This window comes from Nasonia vitripennis, chromosome 2 (genome assembly GCF_009193385.2).
Source record: "Nasonia vitripennis strain AsymCx chromosome 2, Nvit_psr_1.1, whole genome shotgun sequence".
NCBI lineage: Eukaryota > Metazoa > Arthropoda > Insecta > Hymenoptera > Pteromalidae > Nasonia > Nasonia vitripennis.
Window position 1 is genome coordinate 1,563,151 of NC_045758.1, and position 20,418 is coordinate 1,583,568.

The window sequence follows — 20,418 nt, forward strand, 5'->3', positions numbered from 1 at the left end:
CATACATACGCGCTTAGTGTACGAGTCTACAGTTTTTTGTTTCTTTTCATCGCGCTGCACTGCTCGTTCTCTTCCTTATCCTTTTTTTCTAAAATTATACCTGTTCGCGTGCATTCACAAGCCAAGATTATTACACAGTTTTTTTTTTTTTTTGTGGCAAAAATAATACCAGCCATTTTTCTTTGTTTCAAGCGCAATCGCGGATTCGCCTGGCACTTCCTCGTATGTATACTGATAAAGCTCCGTATGCGCGACAGAGACGCGATAAGAGTATAGAAACGCCCGTATGTGAATTCCGCAGGCTCACGGCGAAACATATCAGCGAGCTGCTTATAAATGAGGTTTTTTCTTCGCGGAAAATTGGAAAATAACAGTAATGGACGTGTGAGATTGCATACTCGTTAAAGTCCAAGTGCTAATGAGAGAGTAAAATCGGCTTTAAACGAGGAAACTGACGACTCGCGTGCACGACAACGAGATTATCCATAACGACGATGCTTTCTTCTTCAAATTCGCCGATAAAGCCAATTCGAATAGAGCGCGAGATGCGCGCGCATGTCCGCGAGATAAAAGCCTCCCACTCTCGCACCATCGCAGCTCCGAAAACAGCTGTCGGCTGCGCTACACAGTTCGCGCAGTGTAGGAGCAGCTCTCCCCGCGCTCCGTGAACCCGTGACTCACGTGACTATATATCGCATGTCCCCGCGCCGCGCAGAGAGCGAAGTGAATGCCCGGAATGAGAGCAGCGACGTTATCTTGCGCAGCAGCGACTACGTTCGTTCCTCACACTCTGTACGTATATATATATATATATGCGCAAACAAGTGTGCCTACACTACTTATATTGCTTGTTTATAACTATCTGCAGCCCCTCCTCTCTGTCTCTTCTAGAGCAATAATAAAGCACAGCTAAAGCGAGACGTCCGTTAGAGCCTCCGGATGCAGCGTCGTAATCGCCGAGGAGGCACTTGTACTTTTTTTCGCCCCCGGAGTGGCTGCTGCTCAAGGTGGGTACACTACGCTTACACTCGCCCCGACACGCGTTCTCTTTTTAGCTCGCGCGCTCTCACAGTTTAGAAAGTATCCTACATTATACGTTTACTCCGCGCGTTACGTCGTGTGCTATACCCACACACCTGGCTACACATACTCACTCCGCCTTATCTGTTTCGCAGATTGACTAAGCCCGGCCGTCCCGGAGGAAGCGCCAAACATGAGTGCTGGGAAGAACGAGTGGAAGTACTTGTTTAACGAGACCAAGATCGACTGCGAGAATGAGGGCAGTGCCCTCCAGGAGCTCAACAGGCCGCAGGAGGGCCAGGACGAGGGGGGACTCAGCAGCTGCGTCATCGGCATCGACGGGATGACGTGCATGTCCTGCGTCAACAGTATTACAGGGATGCTGTCCGGTAAGAACGGAGTGGAGAAGGTCTACGTCAGCCTGGAGACGCACGAGGGCACTGTCTCCTACGATCCCAAGCTGATAACTCCCCAGGAAATCGCGGACATCGTGGAGGATATGGGCTTCGGAGCGGTTGTTAAGAAAGTAAACAACGACGTTCTCATCAACAATGTAGACACCGTGGCACTTACGATAAAGGAAGGCTCGCCAGCCAAGGTTAGCAAAAAGTCCTCCCCACGTAAGGAATGCATAGAGAGGTGCTTCCTTCACGTGGACGGTATCACCTGCAATGCCTGCGTCACTGCGATAGAAAAACACTGCAAGAAGTTGGTAGGTGTGAAGAATGTTTTGATATCATTCATAAGCGGCAAGGCTGAGATCGATTATGACAGCAATGAAATTCGACCCGCTGACATAGCAGCCAGCATAACAGAGCTGGGCTTTCCTGCGCTGCTGATTAATGAGAAAGGCTCGCAGATAAAGGAGGTGGAAATGCATATCACGGGGATGACTTGTTCATCCTGCGTCAGCAAGATAGAGAAGACTGTCAAACAGCTTCCCGGAGTGCAGTCTGCTATGGTGTCTCTGGTGACGCAGAAGGGCAAGATCAACTATGATCCCAGTAAAATCAGCGCTGACGAGATAACGGACTGTGTGAAGAAGATAGGCTTCGGAGTGTCAACAAAGAGGAACGAAACAGAAAATAGACAGTATTTGGATCACAGATTACAGATTCAAAAATGGAGAACCTCCTTCCTGGTCTCGCTTGCATTTGGAGCACCCAGTATGATAGCGATGGCATATTTCATGATAACAATGTCTTACATGGAGAAAGAAGAGGACATGTGTTGCGTACTTCCTGGATTATCTTTAGAGAATTTAATTTCGTTTATACTTTCAACGCCGGTACAGATCTTTGGAGGGTGGCACTTTCATCTCCAAGCTTACAAAGCCGTTAAACATGGGACAACAAACATGGACGTTCTTATCTCAATGACTACCACAATATCCTACGTTTATTCTGTGCTCGTTCTTGTCACAGCAATGATAATGGAAGAAACCACTAGTCCCAAAACATTTTTCGATACACCCCCTATGCTCTTAGTTTTTGTAAGCTTGGGAAGGTGGCTCGAGCATATTGCCAAAGGGAAAACTTCCGAAGCTCTTTCAAAGTTGCTATCTCTTCAAGCAGCAGACGCTGTAATAGTAACTTTAGGTGCGGATAATGAGATTTTAACTGAAAGACTGGTGAAGATTGATTTGGTGCAACCAGGTGACATTTTGAAAGTTAATCAAGGAAACAAAATCCCAGTTGATGGTCAAGTATATATAGGTCAATCATCCTGCGATGAGAGTTTGATAACTGGCGAAAGTATGCCAGTTCCAAAAAAAGAAGGTTCCATTGTTATCGGTGGTTCTATTAATTTAAGTGGGCCTCTGTATATTAAAGCAACTCACACAGGAGAGAAAACTACCTTGGCACAAATAGTGCGTTTGGTGGAAGAAGCACAAATGAGTAAAGCTCCAATTCAGCATATAGCTGATAAAATAGCTGGATTTTTTGTTCCTTTTGTAATTTCTGTTTCTGCCTTAACACTGATTGCATGGGCAATCATAGGTTACATAAATATTGACTATTTAATGCTAATGGGTGATGATCATATGCATCATTCCAACAGAAACAGAGATGAAGTAATTTTTCAGAATGCATTTAGAAGCGCGCTGTCAGTCTTGGCAATTGCTTGCCCATGTGCACTGGGTCTTGCAACACCAATTGCTGTGATGGTAGGCACAGGAGTTGGTGCAATCAATGGTATTCTGATAAAAAGTTCAGATTCTCTGGAGAATGCTCACAAAATCAACTGTGTCGTTTTTGACAAGACAGGAACTATAACAAAAGGTTTTCCGACTGTTACTAATATAGGACTATTTACCAGTAATGGTGCATTTAACATAGGAAAAATTCTAGTGATTATCGGCATAGCAGAACTTAATAGCGAACATCCTATTGCATCCGCAATAGTTCACTATGTAAGAGAAGTCATTGAGACAGAACTGAGTGGACGTTGTTCTAACTATCTGTCGGTTCCAGGCTGTGGTATGAAATGCAAGATCTCCTTCATTACAGATACTCTGAAGAGTGTTGCAAAGTCTTCAAAGATCACCAGCTTTGTTAATAACTTGCAAAATAATGTAAAAGACCCACTAGAGCTGAATGATGTACTGATTGATTTTTCTCAAGTCTCACCTGAGCAAGAAACTGCAAATTCGGAACAGGAGTCGCAGTTTAATGCCCTAAACGCCGACAATAGTGAAGTCTACGAAGTTTGCATAGGAAATAGAGAATGGATGAAGAGAAATGGAATCACTATACCTCAAGATGTAGAAAACACCATGAGAAAAGAGGAGGACATGGGAAGAACGGTAGTTTTAGCTGTCATAGACGGAGAATTATCCGCTATAATTAGTGTATCCGATGCCATTAAACCAGAAGCCCATCTTGCTATTTACACCCTTAAAAAAATGGGATTCGAGGTCATACTCTTAACAGGTGATAACAGACTAACTGCTAACACAATAGCTCAACAAGTCGGTATAGAGCAAGTTTTCGCCGAAGTATTGCCGTCTCACAAAGTAGAGAAGATTCAGCAGCTGCAGAAACAGGGAAAGAAGGTAGCGATGGTCGGCGACGGCGTCAACGATAGTCCTGCTCTAGCTCAATCAAACGTCGGTATAGCCATAGCTGCTGGAACAGATGTAGCTATTGAAGCAGCTGACATAGTTTTAATGAGGAACGATTTACTGGACGTCATTGCCTGCATCGATCTCTCAAGAGAAACGGTCCGGCGCATAAGATTGAATTTTTTGTACGCCAGCTTGTATAATATTTTAGGTTTACCCATAGCTGCTGGAATATTTACTCCATTAGGTTTAAGATTGCAACCCTGGATGGCGACCGCGGCCATGGCACTTAGCTCGGTCTCGATAGTGGGAAGTTCTCTGCTCCTGAAACTGTACAAGAAACCTACGCGAGAACGACTGGAGAACCAGGAATACAAGAGAATAGCAAGATTTGCAAAGAGAAACATGCAAATGATCGATAATCCGACGAAAGCGTCCATCAATGGATCCTCACTGAGTTTGTCAAAAATAAGATATAGCAATTTAAGTAACCATTGACTGACTGAAAAAAATAAGATGTACATACGTATAAGCAAATACAAATTTAAAGAATCCAAAACTGTAAAGACAGTGCAAAAGAAACCAAGGAATCAGATACATTGACTGTACAAAGGACCTGCCAATATTTACGATGGATGAAGATGAAGACAAAATAGCTGAATATTCTATACGTAGTATAAAAACAAAGTTTTCCAAGCCAACTTTTTTTATACATTTTTTGAAGAATGTCTCGTTTATTTGTTTCATTTGTAAAAATATGTCTGAATGGAAAAATACTTTTTTTATCTGTAAATTGCTAAAGCATTTGAATAAGACATACTTAGTTATAAGACAACAATGTGGCTGTACATTTTTCATAATAGTAGATATATCTATTTTCAAATATCTAATATTCTGTAATATATAAAATAGTATACTATATTGTTAAACACGCAAAATAAGAGGAAAACTGGATGAAATTTTCGTTTGTGTAATATTATTTAATAATAAATAGTAAAATTTATTTTTATAGATCGTTTATTGTTCTCTATACCATTTAATTGAACAACTGTACCTTATAGTCTTTATGCGTTTGAATTTTCCGCTCCTGCATTTTACGTGCAGGTGGCGCGCGTGTTCCTTTTTGGCGCATGCGCTCGTCAGAACAGTCTGCAAATGACATATATATATATATATACATATACAGCAACTAAACATGAGCATATATTGGGCGCACAGAGCAACACACGAGTTGACATGAGGTCCCGTTGAAAAAGTAAACAAGGATATTTGTTAACCATAAAATGGCCTTTGTAATTGATACATGCGGCCAAAGTGATCTTGGGGATAGGGATCGACTTCTGGAAAGTGACGACGATGATGTGGAGATTGAAGATATCGGTAAATAACTATTATTTTACATACATGGGGTTCTCCCTCTTTGAGGTTATACTGCCTGTTGACTAAATCATTCCATTTTCGAACTTCTTACTATTTCACACGAAAAAGTATACTAAAATCAAACGAATATTTTTTAGGGCTGGACCCAACAAAAATCATAAAGCGAAAAGAGAAGACCACAACGAAAAAACAAAAAACCGACCCTAACGACATTGATCTGTCACAATTCGAACGCGATATGGGATGGAAAGTTTCAGTACACAAGAAAACTCCACTGGATAAAGCAGTAAAAGTTATATCGAATCAAATAGCACCTGTTAGCGACGTTCTCAAAAAGGCTGTTGTCAAGCCAGGCTTTGAACGTCTGAAGAAAGTTCCAGGTTATGATGTAAAGGACAAGAAATTGAAAGAAAGGAGGAAGAGGGAACGAGAAAAGACAAAGGGTAAGAAGTGGTTCAATCTTCCAGCTCCAGAGATGACGGAGGAAGTCAAGCATGACCTTGAGGTCATCCAGATGAGATCAGTATTGGATCCCAAACACTTCTACAAGAAGAACGACATGAAGGCATTGCCAAAGTACTTCCACATTGGTAAAGTGGTAGATACACCATTAGATTTCTACAATGGACGCCTGACCAATAAGGAGCGCAAGCGTACAATCGTTGACGAGCTCATGGCGGATGCACAGTTTGCCAAGTACAACAAACGAAAGTACAAGGAGATCATCGATGAGAAGCGCAAGCTACAGTACAAGGCACACAAACACGCAAAGAAGCTGAAAAAGAAGGGAAAGAATAAGTGATTGTAAGCAATGTTGTAATTGAATAAGGTGAATATGATTATTTTGTAATTGTATAAATAATTAAGGAACAAAAGACGTTTGTTTATTAAAAGTTTTCAAAAGTATCCAGTCGTGTAATGATTCGCGCACCATCATCGGTGACCTTGATCGAAGTTCCATTGACGAATCTGAAATCGAACATCACTCATTACACTTACATCCGTAATTTTCTTGGCAGCACATTGCGTTAGAAATCCTCGTAGTTCCAGGAGGTCGTTGCTCCCGGTGACAGCAGCTGAATAACGATCTCCCGCAACAGCTATCCGAAAAATCATCCTCCGCACACGCAGCAGAAGAGGAAAAATCCTAGGCGTCACACACGTACACAGAGAGAGAGAGAGAGAGAGTATATACATAGAGAGTAGGTGTCATGACGTAGCGTCGTTACCTTCGAGCGCTGGCGACCGTGTCCTCGGCGGCCTTGACATTTTGATCCGTGGCTACGACCTTGGCTCCTTCGCGCGCGCGAACAGCCTGCAGCAGCCTGCCGATGCCGCCGCGCCTGCGGAAATCAAGATCAAAGAGAGAGAGCCGCGCGCGCGCAGCAACCCCCCGTATACGCGGTAGATACGTCAATCGCGAGAGCAGCTACACAGCCTCCTCCTCCTCCTCTCGCTCTCTATTCTATCTCTGTGTATACGTGCTACCACCCCTTGAGTGGCTGCACGTGCGCCGGGCGCTTTCATTGCCTCTTTTTTTCTTTTCCCGCACTGCCTATATAGCGGTCAGCAGCTGCTATCGCGTATATTTTGAATTTCTGCGCTTATCCGCGTTGCGATAGCGAGCTTTCCAGCGCTGCGATTCGATCGCTATATATATATGTGTGAGCTCTGTTGCCACTGGCTAAACAGGGCTACTCGAATTGGATTTCTTGGTGGAATATTTTATTGCTTTTTATTCTCTCTCTCTCTCTATCGCAAAAACCAAACGTGCCGCCCTAATGCATTCCGAAAAGCGCAAAAGCTTCAGAGAATAGAAAGCTCGTAAAAATTGAATTCCCGCGCGCGCGCCAAGGCTGTTGATTAACAATTAAGCTCCGCCTATGGCGTATATAGTATAGTGGCGTACGTCACAGGGAATTCGCACCTAACACAAGTTCATCAACCAGCCGAGAAAAAGCATCGTAATCATCAAGCACCCACGTCACGCCTCGCGCCAATTAGCTCTATATCGAAAGCCATCCACTCATTTTTCACTCTCGCTTTCCCCCGGCGGCGCTTCGTCCGCGGAGAGCACTAAAACAATCCCTCAGCTCTTACACGAGCGCCGTGTAATTAATGAAATTTTGCGCGCGTTATATCCCGTCCTTTGAAAAGCCTAAAAATAAAAGTACCAGCCGACACGAGCCTCCTCGAATAAGGAACCGTTTGGCATGTAAACAGCGACTCGCTCGCTCGCGCGGATTATTCAAATTAAACTCTACGACTCGGGCATAATAATTTCGCGCGTATGTCAGCTCTGCAGTGCGCGCAGCTCTCCCGTGACGCAATACGCCGTAGCGAAGGCAACCAGTCGGCTGCGCTTCGCGGAAAAAAGAGCCGCAGCGATCGGACGTGGCCGCAATCGATCATTTCGAATTGAGGAGAGAAGACTCGATCGCGCGTATGTAGCCAAGGAACGGGAGAAGCACAGAGAGAGAGAGAGAGAGAGAGAGAGAGAGAGAGAGAGAGAGAACCGATGCGATGACGCAACGGCTCTCCGGTGGCGCAGGGGAGGGAAAAATGTGTTCAGCGCTCGGCCTCGACAGTCAAAAATTCACTGCCGAGGCAGCAGACTTCCTCCTTCGTGCGCACGCAATTATAGACACGAGAGAGAGAGAGAGAGAGAGAGAGAGAGAGAGAGAGAGACGGGGGTGGATACACGACGCGCGCGTTATAATTACTTCCTCGTCCGTGTTTCCCTGCCCGATGACGATTATCCATCATATCGATCCGATATCGCTTTCCGATTATTATAATATACGCGCCGCGCGCGTAATTTTTTCCAGCGCATAGTAGCCTTGAGAGCGGCGGCTCTGCGCGCGATAAAAAGAGGAGCGGAAAAACCAATAATGTATAAATATATCCCTCATCTGTCCCTTATGCCCCCCCCCCCCCCCGCGCGTGCGTGACGCGTGACGATCATACCTATATACTATACCTACACAATAACACACGGAGAGAGATAAGCCGTGCGCGTCCCTGATGGCGATTCGAAAACAAAAATGGCCCGGCGCGCACCCTTCTCGCTTCCGCGGCGGCAGTTAGAGGATCCTCCCCCCCCCCCTCCCCGCGCGTCGCCCGGGCAACGCTTGCGATCTATCATCTGATGTACACTGCGCGCGTATGACGTCAGAAGAGTCCCGACCGCCGGCGCCGCGTGCGTACGCTGCTGACGTCAGAGGGACTGCCGGAGCGCCGGTGCAGCGGAAGTGCGCGCAGCCAGCAGCAGCTGCCGGCCGGGAAGAGCTCGACGAGCTCTTGTGCGAAGCCGGCCGCCTCGGCTGCGATATGTGTATTTATAATATGCCTATATAGTCGAGCGCTCGCCGGGGACGTGACGATACGAGACGAGGACGACGAGGGGGATGAGACGATGATATTGTTGCTCTGGTGTGACGATGGGGTATTTTTGGACGACGCCGAGCTTTTTCGGGACGAGCTGCGAATTTTATGCCGGGAAGAGGGAATCGCTCGTTGCGGATCTCGAGCGAGTATTGTTCAACTAATGATCAATACTTACTTACTCCTGAGAGGTGCACGCGCACGCTGCCGTGCGATGAATTTAAATTTGCCGCCAAATTATATGTAACTACGCTGATCGTTTTACAGCGAGCTTTTCGGAGCAACGCAGTTCACGTGGAGTTGTGGAATTGTATCCTACGATACTTCACAACGTTCGAAAGTATTGGTTATCGACAAAGTGTCGATTCGCTGGTCGTGCGCGTATTGCTTTAGAATTTCGCATTGATTTTCTCGCAAGAGCCGACGACATAAGTATAGCAGGCGAGAGCGCGTAATTTTATTTTAAAACGCAGTAGCATATAAGAGCCTTTAAACGGCACTATTACACGATGCAATGCCGTGTAATGGAATTAAATTATAAATCGCACTCGATCTCGAATGAATTATTTTATTTATTCTGAAACGTCAATTTTTCTCGAAAAAAAAATCTCCTCATCGACATCAACAGTTCCAGCATCTCGGAAAAAATAAAGCTGCTGCCCAGCAACACTGTGCGAAATCCTCCCCTAACCTCAAAAGCATATATCTCCAGCTTTCGCCCCTCCTCCCGGGCAGCGGTGCGCGCGCTACTATACGCTCGTCCCGTGTATACACATCGCAGCGAGTACAGCATCAGCGCAGTAGCAACTAGCAGCAGCACACGACGTCGACGACGACAAAACCTGCACGACAGCGCGGCGGCGGCGCGACCTTGCTCTTCAACGTTTTCCTCCCCCCATACCACATACGTATCTACGCTCGTCGGCGCGCGTGTGCGGCGGCGGCGGCGGCGGCAGCTACTCAGCTCGAGCTAGTGGTCGAGACGCGAGAGAGCCGCAGAGTCGAGAGAGAGAGCCGATCGCGAGCGGAGCTTGGACGAGCTGTTTGATACATCTACATATATAGGTATACGGTCTCTCGCTCTGTTGCGGAGACTGGAGTCGGGAGTGGAGTTCCGCAGTACGAGATATCGAGAGGAGTAGCTGTACCGCTGCGGATCGAGGAGAGAACACGGGTCGCCTTTGCCTTCGGAACGGCACACTGCGGACGAAAAAGAGAGCGAGAGAGGCCCACCACGGCTATTGTATACAGCTATACAACATACCTACAGCAGCGCGCGACTCGTCTTTTCTGTCTCTCTTCCGCGCGGCTGTAAAGTAGTCCAGTCCAGTGCGCCGCGTCCCGAGACGACAGAGCGAGAGAGAGCGAGAGAAAGCGAGAGGGAGAGAGAGAGAGAGATATACACACGTCGCAGCGGGGCCACACGCACCGCCGCCGCGTACACTCTCGTGCCTGTCCCTCTCACTATCTCCGTGTTAGTGTGTGTGCTCCGTCGTACAGCTATACGCGAGCGAGAAACCCGAGAAGACAAAAAGCAGCAGCAGCAGCAGCAGGGACAAAGGAGGCAGAGAGAGAGAGAGAGAGAGAGGGAGAGAGAGAGAGAGCCGAGCGTTCAGAGACAACGAGAGCAGCAGCAGCAGGTTAGCAGCGACTACTTGAGCAAGCAACCCCAGGTGAAACCGTCGTCGGGCCACGGCATGCCGCGCAGGATCACGACGGCAGCGTTGTCGTCCCCCTCGCACCAGCAGCAACAGCAGACAGAGGAAGCAGCGGTGGTGCAGCAGCAGCCGGAGCAGAGCCAATCGTCGTCCGAGGCCGCGCACTGTCACCGTCGGCAGGCGGTGGTGTTGCTCGCCGGAGCGAGGTGGAGAGCTGCGGCCGCCGAACTGAGGAGCTGAGCACGCTCGGGCCGCGTCGCCGCTGCCACCAGGGACGTCGTCGGGCACCAGGATGCTGCTCTACCTAGCCAAGGCACCATGGCCGTAATCGGCGAATCTAGGTGAGTCCCTTTCTCTCGCCGACTCCGAAATGGCCTTTAAATAACTAACCTATTCGCGATGCATCCCCTCAGAGCTGTATTGATCTGTGCATGGAGTAAAAGTCGATTCTTGTGTGGAAAAATTGAAAATTTTCGGCAATTGGTGCACAGCTCTGCCTGTATATGGGCACGCTGTGCTGACCTTGCTGAACGGTACTCTTGTTATTTGGCATTCGCAAAGCGTACCACCGGCGTCAAGGCTCTCAATAGCTTCTAGCTTCCAGCGTGGGCTCTTTTAGCTTGTGAAAAGAAAAATGTACTCTACTGCCTGATACACGATAAATCACTGATAACCTACTTTGGTGCGAGTAAATTGTTTGACAGATCAGGAAAACTTTGCAGAGTGTAAACTGTCGTGCTCTCTTTTAATGATTAAGTCTGTTTGCTGTTCGATAAATTCAGCACTAATTGAGTTGTCTGTAAAACAGGTACTATTCACTCATCCCAACTAAAGAAATTGGTGAACATCCAGTTCGTCGCAGCAAAGGAAGAACCGAATCACCTTGTGGTCGTCGACACAGAAGAAGAAGGGTTCGCATGACCCTTGAGGGCACAATGTGTTCCCGAGGGGCAGACCAGGTTGACCTCAGCGACTCTGAGGATGCCTACCTGGATACCACGGATCCTGTGAGGTACTGTGATCACATTATAACAAAGCCCAGTTATTAACTGTTCTTCGAAATAAGTAACTCGTGACTCATTGCTACGTGATTGTATTTAAATACACGGCGGATTGACGTCCAAAACATATTAACATTTGACCTATTTTGACGAATTTGTTCACAATCGCGATTTATACATTATTTTTAATGAATCTAATGATAACGTTGAAATGTGGCAGGTATGAGCTGCGCAACATCCAGAGTGTGATCCACGTGACCCGGCAGAACATTGACGCTCTGAACAACCGATTCGCTGGCTTCCAGGACCCGCCCTCGATCTACCTAACCGAGTACCAAGAGCTCACCTCCAAACTTCACGAGTTCGAAACCAAGGAGCAGAAGCTTATAGAGATCCTGAACTCCATGACGGAGGTCTCCTCTTCCTCGGCCCCGAACAGTAGCAGCAGCAATGAGATCGTCACCAATGCATCCTCCTCCGCAACCAACTCTGATTTGCGCTCGAGCGCCAGCAGCATCTACACGTCGTCCCGCGGCACGTACTCCAAACAGGCGGCTCCTCGCACGCCCCTCAAGTCCCTGCTACGCGCCCATCTGCCCAATCAGCAGCGCACCAGCGTCCAGGTGCGCGAGAGCCTCTCGCTACGCGACGCCCTGGCCAAGGCCATGAAGCTACGGAACCTGACAACCGAGATGTGCGTCGTCTATATCGTGGCGAGCAACGACGCAAAGTACCCTATACCTTGGGACACGGACATCTCCTCCCTCGAGTGCGACGAGATATCCGTCGAGATTCTCGACAAGTTCCCCATAACAACTTCGATTTCGCACAACTTCGTGCGCAAGACATTCTTCTCGCTGGCCTTTTGTGAGTGCTGCCACAAGCTGCTCTTCCAGGGCTTCTACTGCCGCACCTGCAACTACCGCTTCCATCAGCGTTGCGCCAACGGCGTACCCGCTCTCTGCCATCAGGTGCGCATGCAAGATGCCTACTACCAGGCCCTGTTGGCCCACAATCCCGAGAGGACCGCGGGCATACTGCAACTGCCCTCGGGATACGGCATCTCGCCTTCTCTGGCCACCAACTCCAGACCCCGGCCTCCCAGAACTCTTGCCCAGCAGGACCGCTCGAGCTCGGCGCCCAACGTCTGCTTCAACACGGTCAAGCCAGGTGGTCCAGGCGAGCCGATCAACCTCGACGAGTACACGCGCTCGCAGAGCCTCAGCAGAACGGCAGGCACGACACAGTCGCCCGTTTCGCCGGGAAGCAGCCCAACCAAGCACAGCCAGTCAACGCAGGCTAGCCCAACGAATACTCTGAGACCGAAGCGGCCCAGGGCCCGCTCCGCTGACGAGAGCTCGAAGAACCTGCTCGCGCCGAGAGAGTCGATCGAGGACTGGGAGATACCGGCCGATGAGATACTCGTCGGGCAAAGGATCGGTTCCGGATCATTTGGAACTGTCTACAAGGCACACTGGCACGGACCCGTTGCTGTTAAAACTTTGAACGTCAAGATTCCAACGTCCGCTCAATTGCAGGCTTTCAAGAACGAGGTAGCGGTGCTGCGCAAGACGCGCCACGTTAACATTCTGCTTTTCATGGGCTGCGTAAGCAAGCCACAGCTAGCCATCGTGACTCAGTGGTGCGAGGGTTCGTCGCTCTACAAGCATCTGCACGTGTTCGAGTCAAAGTTCCAGTTGTTGACCCTCATCGAGATCGGTAGACAGACGGCTCAGGGTATGGACTATCTGCACGCGAAGAATATAATTCACAGAGATTTAAAGAGCAACAACATCTTTTTACACGATGACTTGACGGTAAAAATCGGCGACTTCGGTCTGGCCACGGCCAAGACGAGGTGGTCGGGCTCGTTGCAGTTCCATCAGCCCACGGGCTCGATTCTCTGGATGGCGCCTGAGGTCATCAGAATGCAGGAAGAAAACCCCTACAGTTTCCAGTCGGACGTCTACGCCTTCGGAGTAGTTTTGTTCGAGCTGCTGGCCGGACAACTGCCCTACTCCCATGTAAATAACAAGGACCAGATTCTGTTTATGGTAGGTCGTGGTTACCTGCGCCCGGATCTGAACAAGCTGCGGTCGGACACGCCGAAGGCTCTGCGTCGACTGACGGAGGACTGTATCAAGTTTTCTCGCGATGACAGGCCAATATTTCGGCAGATCCTGGCCAGCCTTGAGAGCCTGTTGCGCGGTCTGCCCAAGATCACGAGATCGACTTCTGAGCCGAATCTCAATAGAACCCAGCTGCAGAGCGATGATTTCCTGTACACGTGCGCGTCGCCCAAAACGCCCGTCAACTTTCAATTCGGCTCCTTCCCGTTCTACCCTAGCGGCGGAAACATTTGAAGGTACGAGCAAATGGAGGTCGGGCGAAGATTCACGAAAGACACGATGAACATAACGAAGATGTATCACCACTACTATTACTCGGCTGAGAACAATCTGTACGATAGGTTTCTAAGATTGTACGGAAGCGGGAGCGATTATTGCGCGAGAGAGGCGTAGACTCCTCTGCGTGGACTTTGTTTTTCTTCTGTCGATGTAAAGTATGTATTAGAGGAGAGTGGGAAGTGTCGAGAGATGGGTACTTCTTATTGAATAAGAGGAGTGGAGTAATGATGCTGTTGACGAGACTCGTGGGTCGAGCAATGGAGTATTGAAAATATGAGGCAGTGATTACCCTCGGAGACGGATTCCTGTTGATTATTAAACCAATATGTAATGCTTGAATGACGATGTTGATATCTCGACAACATAAGAAGCTTTCCAAAGGTAATCACTCCTTGGAACACTATATACAGTATAAGAAACAAAGCGTCAATCGAGTCACTTAGGATTGTTAGTAATTTGAGTCAAACGAAAAATTGTTCGATTTCGAGCCTTGACAACGGCTATTGTTCATGTACATACATGTATACATAATTTCTCTATGTGTACACACACTTTCATACACTTCTACACTGACACAGACATCAACGAGAAAAGAAAATTACAAAAAAGTCGTAATCTACGTTTTTTAGGCTAAGACGTCGGTTACTTTAAGAAGATATCACGATTTTAAATGTGATTCGTAATCGCGTAAGAAGAATCGATTTATTTTCACTTCATGCTCTATTTATTTAAGCGGTTCTATTGAGCCTTGAGAACTTTGCGTTTAATCGTGAATAATCGAAAAAAAATCTAACGAATTGTATAAGAAGCACGTATTTTCTTTTTCCTTAATTTATCATAGAGCTAATTAAACTTTTATTTTCATCGCGAGTTCCTTTTGACTCGAATTATGATCGCAGCACGCGCGCACTTCTTTTCTCTACGTGCAATAAACTCTAGGAAAAAATCATTAAGTGTAATTTTAAACAAAACTTAAAGAAAAACTTAACACATTTAAAAATGGAGACATTCCTGATTAAGGAGCATAATTGAACCTTAACCAAAATCACAAAATTCCCCCCCCTAAAAAAATCATCAACGACATTTTGCGCGTGCGTCTAATATTTCACCATCACACTTACGCATGCATTACAACATACAGACAAACATTAAGGTAAACGAAAAAAAAGAAGAAAAAAAATTACAAATACGAGACATATGTGAGCATAGTGATCCGTTCATTTTTTCGCGGCATCCTTAAAAAGGATGTAAAACTAAGGATAATTTTACTAGGAGTATATAAGAGAAAAGACGGCATTTAAAAGTCGCGCGGCGGATCGACGAGGCAATCGTCCGTGGAAACATTGTAATTCCTAAAGGGTGGTCGATAAAAAATGAGACTTTTGTACCTTACGAACCTTCTTTCTCGGTTCTCGTCTCGAGTATTATATAGAAAACAAAAAAGCTCTTACCTACGACTAAGTGCGAATGAGCGCGCACCCGCACTCGCCTGTCCCTTATTAAGGGGGCGATTTACGACTGCGCGATGGTGCGACGTATATTATTATTAATATTATATTATTTTTATTATTGTATTTCCTTTTTGTTTTTCTTTTTTCGTTTTATAGCGGAGAGTACAAGACATATGGAGCGAGAGGGTGATGTTGATATCCTTTACACGAAAAGTACTTCACAGAGAGAGAGAGAGAGAAAGAGAGCGTTCTGCGTTATATATCGTTGCCAATATTACGTTTGTAAAGCGTGTACATGTATACTATGAAGAATTTCTGCTGTTACTCTTCTCTTTTTTTTGCTGTTCGCGCTTTTCGAGTATAGCTCGGAAGCGTATCACTTTTGTAAAGCGTGAGAGAGGATCTTGGTTGATTTCGAATGTTCGATCCATGAATTCGCAATAATGAACTACGTATATACTTTGATTGTTTGCACTAAAAATAATTTATTCAGCATACTATATACATATTACGATGATTTTCTTCGAAATTTTCTTCCAAAAAAAAAAAAAAAAAACGTTTCTTGTATAATGCATAATTGGATTTGTGATCTTTAAAAAAATTGTACATAATTATTGAAATATTAAAATATTCAATAAACATTTCAATTCATTTGAGAATTCGACTTTTCATCGATTTCTCCCTCGACATATATTTCGATTCTTTTTGATTTTTTCACCGATGGAATGTCTAACACGGTGGTGAAAATCGTATTTTATTTATATTCGTCGAATATATTTTGTTGCATGACGCGCAAGGAGGGAAGCTTCTGTTTACTATATTCCACGCGAGCTATATGCTGTAACGAAATAATTGTAAGTTACGACTCTCGTTCGGAATGAGAATTACGAAATCCAGATTAAAGCTCGCGTGCAGGCCTCCAAAAATACGCACATGCAAGCGACTTCCCTCCGTTTCCGTATTGTATCGATTCCAACTTTGCATATACACCCTAATCCCGAGGGATACATTATTGATCGATCGAGTGTATTGTATAATGAAACGCAGGCGATACGCCAAAAAAAGTCCAAAATAACGGATTTCGCTCCGACCCTTATCTCTATTTACATCGGCTATCTATCTACCAACGTCATCGCAAAGGGTGTCATCGCGGGCGATTACGAGCGAAAAAAAAAGGCGTCGAACAAACGGTGCTCTTTTCGACGCTCCTCCCGCGGATCGATGCGCCGCCGTGCGAGCACTTTCGCGCCGCATATTACGCTCGCTTTATCGAGCTTTCAACGCGTTTTACAAATTCAGCGCACAGCTGATCTCCGATGACGTGCGTTTCGCAAAATGTTACGCACATGGTATACACACGTAGGCTCGTGTGTGCGAAAATATAAAGTGCCCGCGCGCGCGCGCGCACCTGTTGAGGTCGTCGCAGGGGGATAAGAGCGAGAGAAAATCAATCGGGCCGCCGACTGCGGATTCTGCGTGTGTGTGCGTGTACTGGAGGGCGACGAGAGGAGAAAATCGATCGGTAGCCGCGAGCTGGTTGCTGCGGGATTGTCGGAATTGAAAATGCATAATGAAAACGCCGCGGCTTTGAGATGTACATTATTGGACAATTGCAGCTCGAGATGAAAACGAGAGTGAGAGTAGTCCGCGAGTACTATAAAATGCATTGCTTCGAGCTCTGTCCTTTTATTGTAATTACCGTTTCAATAGAAATCGATTGCGGCTGCATTTTGAAAGGAAATTGAAGCGGTCTTTTTTTCACGCGCTTTATTGTACATTCGGAATCGTCATCGTCAGCCTTGCGAATATGACTTTCGTGTTGCGAGCTTTGAAGCGTAAAATTTTTTACGACTGTACGTGTGTACCTTTATGCGATTGATATTTCAGATGACAAACAATACAAAAAAAAAATAAGCTTTTCAATTGGTTCGCGTCCTAGCCCTTTCATAAAGATTTGTTTTTTTTTTCTTTTCCAAACTCGAGCCCGAGGAAAAAATTCGTAATAAAGCTCGCGTCAATCAGTATACACCGCTCGTTGCTAAGAGAATCAGGTTCGGGCAGTCAATTTCGAATTATCCTTTCCTTCATCGAAGATAAGGCAATCTTATACAGCTCTCGAGAAGATGTTTCTCTCTCTAACTCTGCGAAAAGTATAGCTAAATCCTTAAAAGAGAGCCATAACTCGGTAAAGTACGCGCGTCCAAGAAAAACACGATGGGCCGAGCCGTAATCCCGTTTACGAGATAAAAGGATTTCTGCCGAACCCGGCATCAGAGCAAAATCTGCTTTTCTTGCGGCTTGTCGAGAGAGTAAACGCTTTTGACTAATTGCCGCCGGATTCCTGTACAACAAAATAGATACACTCGATAAGCACACATGCACAATACGCAGAGAGACAGACTTTACACTCGTCTCGTCACGGCGTCTTTGCCCATTAGTTAACGGCGCCTCAGGCATGTTTTTTTTTTCTCTTGCCAAAGTTTACTCGGCGGATTATCGGTGAGACCTTAGAAATTGGCGTGTATACACACGAGGAGTATGTGTCCGCTAATCCGTCTCGTTCCCATTTTCAATTATTCGAGAGCCGGATTTAATTTGCCGCAATGGCCGCGAGAGAGGCTATTGCTTATTCATAAATTGAATTGTCTCTCAGCTCTTACTCGTAATTAAATTACCCGCGCAATGCTCTCGATGCCTTATCTGATTGATGCGAGCGGCTACGAGCGCGCGTGTCGTTGGTCGATTCGGGTTTTCAGATATGATTCCGTGAAAATCCAAATAACCCAATAACCCACAGCTGTATTTTTCGCGAGCTGTAGTCGGTAGTGTAATTAAATTTGTCGGGCGACCACGATAACGCTCTGCCGAGCCTATTTCGACTCGCCTCATTATATAAGCCTCTAGTCTAAACACACACACATACACACACACACACCGCTAGGGCTTCCTCTCAAGTGCATACTCCTTGTTTCTCACCCTTCAGCCGCGCTGTCTACTCGCGAGTACAGGTGTAAGAATACAAAATAATCACCACATAAAGCGAAAAAAGGCAGAAAACCAGCGGAAAAGCCCCAGACAGCTCACTCTCCCCGAGGAGTCGTTCTGGCGTAAAATAACTCGACGTCGCACACGTAGGTGTGTAGAGTAGACGGCGAATTGATATACAGGCATCCCGGGTCTGCCCCTTCGTCTTCTTCTTCTTCTTCTTCTTCTTACGCGAGGGAAATTCCTGCGAGAAGTTACGCGCGAGAGGGAGTTACCCCCCAGGACTCGCGCCGCCGAAAAAAAAGGTAAAATCGTATTACGTAAAGCCAAATCAGCGGGACGCTAAAAGCGGAAAAGCGTTTCGCGTTTTCTTCCACCTCCGCGCGCACGCGACATTAGGAACATTTATTCCAAGAGCTCCGCCGAGTCCCGCGATCCGGGAATCAAAGTTCGATCAGTCCTCGCGTGTGCAGCTATTATACGATCGTCGCTGATGTCGTACCCGGGAATCCCCGAGCTGTGTGGCGAAGGTCGAAGCTGCTTTTTTTTTTTTGTTCTACTCTAATCCTCGTACGTACGTATAGGTATAACGAATCGGGAAGTCGGCGCGTGTGTGCTCGGGAGAGGGAGTTGGGATTACATTATTATAGCCGCGGCTGCGGCTTAATTTAATTAAAAAGTTCGTACTCGAGGCGACTAAGCGGCTGACTCGCCTTTTTTCGCTCTCCTCAGACATAAGTCGACGGGAAGTTTATCTATACCTATAGGGTGTGGCAAGGGTATGGGAGTGCAGGGCGCCGCGAATAATTCATCATATCAAGCCTTCGCTCAATCTCAACGTGCAACAGGCATCACACCCACGCTCTGATCGTCACTCGAAAATTAACGACACGCGAAGTGAGCGAGAGCTGACTATCGATAAACGAAAAGCCCGCGCGTAGCCCTAGAATATTTCCGCTCCGACCTCATAGTACTCATAGCACAGTAGCATCAGAGCGTCGGCGGCTCACTTTCCCCTTCTACCTCGTGTGCTCTCACTGACCCAGCTATCGTAGCCCCTCGAGAGATGCTTCGGAACGACGAAGAGAGTAGAGAGAAAGCACATTCCACCCGCGCCGGCGGCGGTGGCGGCGCATGCGCCCCAATCCCGGTCGACGTCGCGGCGCTTCGGCCAGTCGATGCTGGAGGCCCGCGCCAACAGGAACGCGATTTACTCGGCTCTTCCGAAGCTTCCGGCTCGTCTCTCTTGCAGCGCGTGTCGCCCAAATACATCTTGAGAGAAAAAAAGCTCCTCTTCGAGCGGACGAGCGCGATGGGATGAAGAGAGAGCGCAGCTGCAGTCCCTAGAATAATCGCGACACACATGCAAGCAGAGCTTTCGCCCAGGTGATCGCGCGTGTGAACTCTCTGCTCGGGTGGTCGCACGTGACAGAGAGAAAATCATCGGCGGAGAGAACGAGCAAGAGGTGAGTGCAGATAGGCCGAGAGAAATTCGCTCGATCGAGCCTCCTGTTACAATATACTGCCGGTCAAAGCTGCCGCCGTCGCTGATGCTGCTGGTTTTATCGATTCGCCGCTGGCGTGTAACTGACCTCAGCGATATAGCTCTGCCGCGTGTATTACAAGCGCGCGCTGATCTATGCTTGTGCAATCGGTATAAGAGCTGACGATACTCGCTCCGGTTAACGGCTCAGAGGCTAAGTGCAGCACTCCTGCCGCGCGATCAGTGTCTAATTAGGGATAATCCATTTTTCACCCGACGGCATCCCAAGAGATAGAGAGCGATATTTAAATTTCGCGGCGCCTGCACTCGACGTCTAATGACAGAGTTTATATATATATTATACACGTACCACACAGAGCGAGTCGGGCTACCTGTTGAGGTCTTAAATCCTTTATCTCTCGCGAGCATCGCCGGCCGTTTCTTTATACGACGTGCTGGAAGCTCGAGTGCTCTGCGGGAGAATACGGCGGAGCATCTCAAAAGAAGCCATTGTTCGCGCTCATCTCAAACGAAATCCCGCAGCCGTTTATACGTTTCATCAAACTCGCGCGTCCTTTAATTAA

General features: G+C 47.1%; 3 protein-coding genes and 1 long non-coding RNA gene across 5 annotated transcripts in view; 3 read left to right on the plus strand and 1 right to left on the minus strand.

Annotated features, from left to right (window-relative positions):
- The first annotated feature begins 625 nt into the window (after positions 1–625).
- Atp7a (ATPase, Cu++ transporting, alpha polypeptide) lies at positions 626–5,095 on the plus strand. 2 transcript variants are annotated; one of them, XM_031922487.2, is made up of 3 exons: positions 626–792; positions 869–1,007; positions 1,176–5,095. In XM_031922487.2, the coding sequence occupies exon 3, from the start codon at positions 1,214–1,216 to the stop codon at positions 4,580–4,582; it is 3,369 nt and encodes a 1,122-aa protein (XP_031778347.1). In that variant the 5' UTR covers positions 626–792; positions 869–1,007; positions 1,176–1,213; the 3' UTR covers positions 4,583–5,095. The 2 variants fall into 2 exon arrangements, with proteins under 2 accessions (XP_031778347.1, NP_001135860.1); NM_001142388.1 differs by having other exon boundaries at positions 632–792; positions 892–1,007; positions 1,176–4,582.
- A 505-nt stretch (positions 5,096–5,600) lies between these two features.
- On the minus strand, positions 5,601–6,959 carry LOC107980907. The gene is made up of 2 exons (XR_004226591.2): positions 6,694–6,959; positions 5,601–6,611 (listed from the first exon to the last, which is right to left on the minus strand). It is a non-coding gene; the product is annotated as an uncharacterized LOC107980907 (long non-coding RNA).
- A 2,008-nt stretch (positions 6,960–8,967) lies between these two features.
- LOC100121496 (raf homolog serine/threonine-protein kinase Raf) lies at positions 8,968–15,870 on the plus strand. The gene is made up of 3 exons (XM_001605057.5): positions 8,968–10,847; positions 11,315–11,518; positions 11,728–15,870. The coding sequence occupies exons 1-3, from the start codon at positions 10,825–10,827 to the stop codon at positions 13,868–13,870; spliced, it is 2,370 nt and encodes a 789-aa protein (XP_001605107.1). The 5' UTR covers positions 8,968–10,824; the 3' UTR covers positions 13,871–15,870.
- A 3,577-nt stretch (positions 15,871–19,447) lies between these two features.
- Positions 19,448–20,418, plus strand: part of LOC100678997 (transcription factor mef2A) — a 31,706-nt gene continuing 30,735 nt past the window's right edge. Inside the window, exon 1 of the mRNA XM_031922717.2 lies at positions 19,448–19,817. The gene's annotated coding sequence lies outside the window, so the exon portion shown is untranslated. The remainder of the gene's footprint in view (positions 19,818–20,418) is intronic.

Coding starts and splice junctions, on each gene's coding strand:
- Atp7a (XM_031922487.2), top strand. CDS start 1,214: ATGAGTGCTGGGAAGAACGAGTGGAAGTACTTGTTTAACGAGACCAAG.
- LOC100121496 (XM_001605057.5), top strand. CDS start 10,825: ATGGCCGTAATCGGCGAATCTAG. Junction 10,848..11,314: donor GCCGTAATCGGCGAATCTAG/GTGAGTCCCTTT, acceptor TCTGTAAAACAG/GTACTATTCACTCATCCCAA. Junction 11,519..11,727: donor GATACCACGGATCCTGTGAG/GTACTGTGATCA, acceptor GAAATGTGGCAG/GTATGAGCTGCGCAACATCC.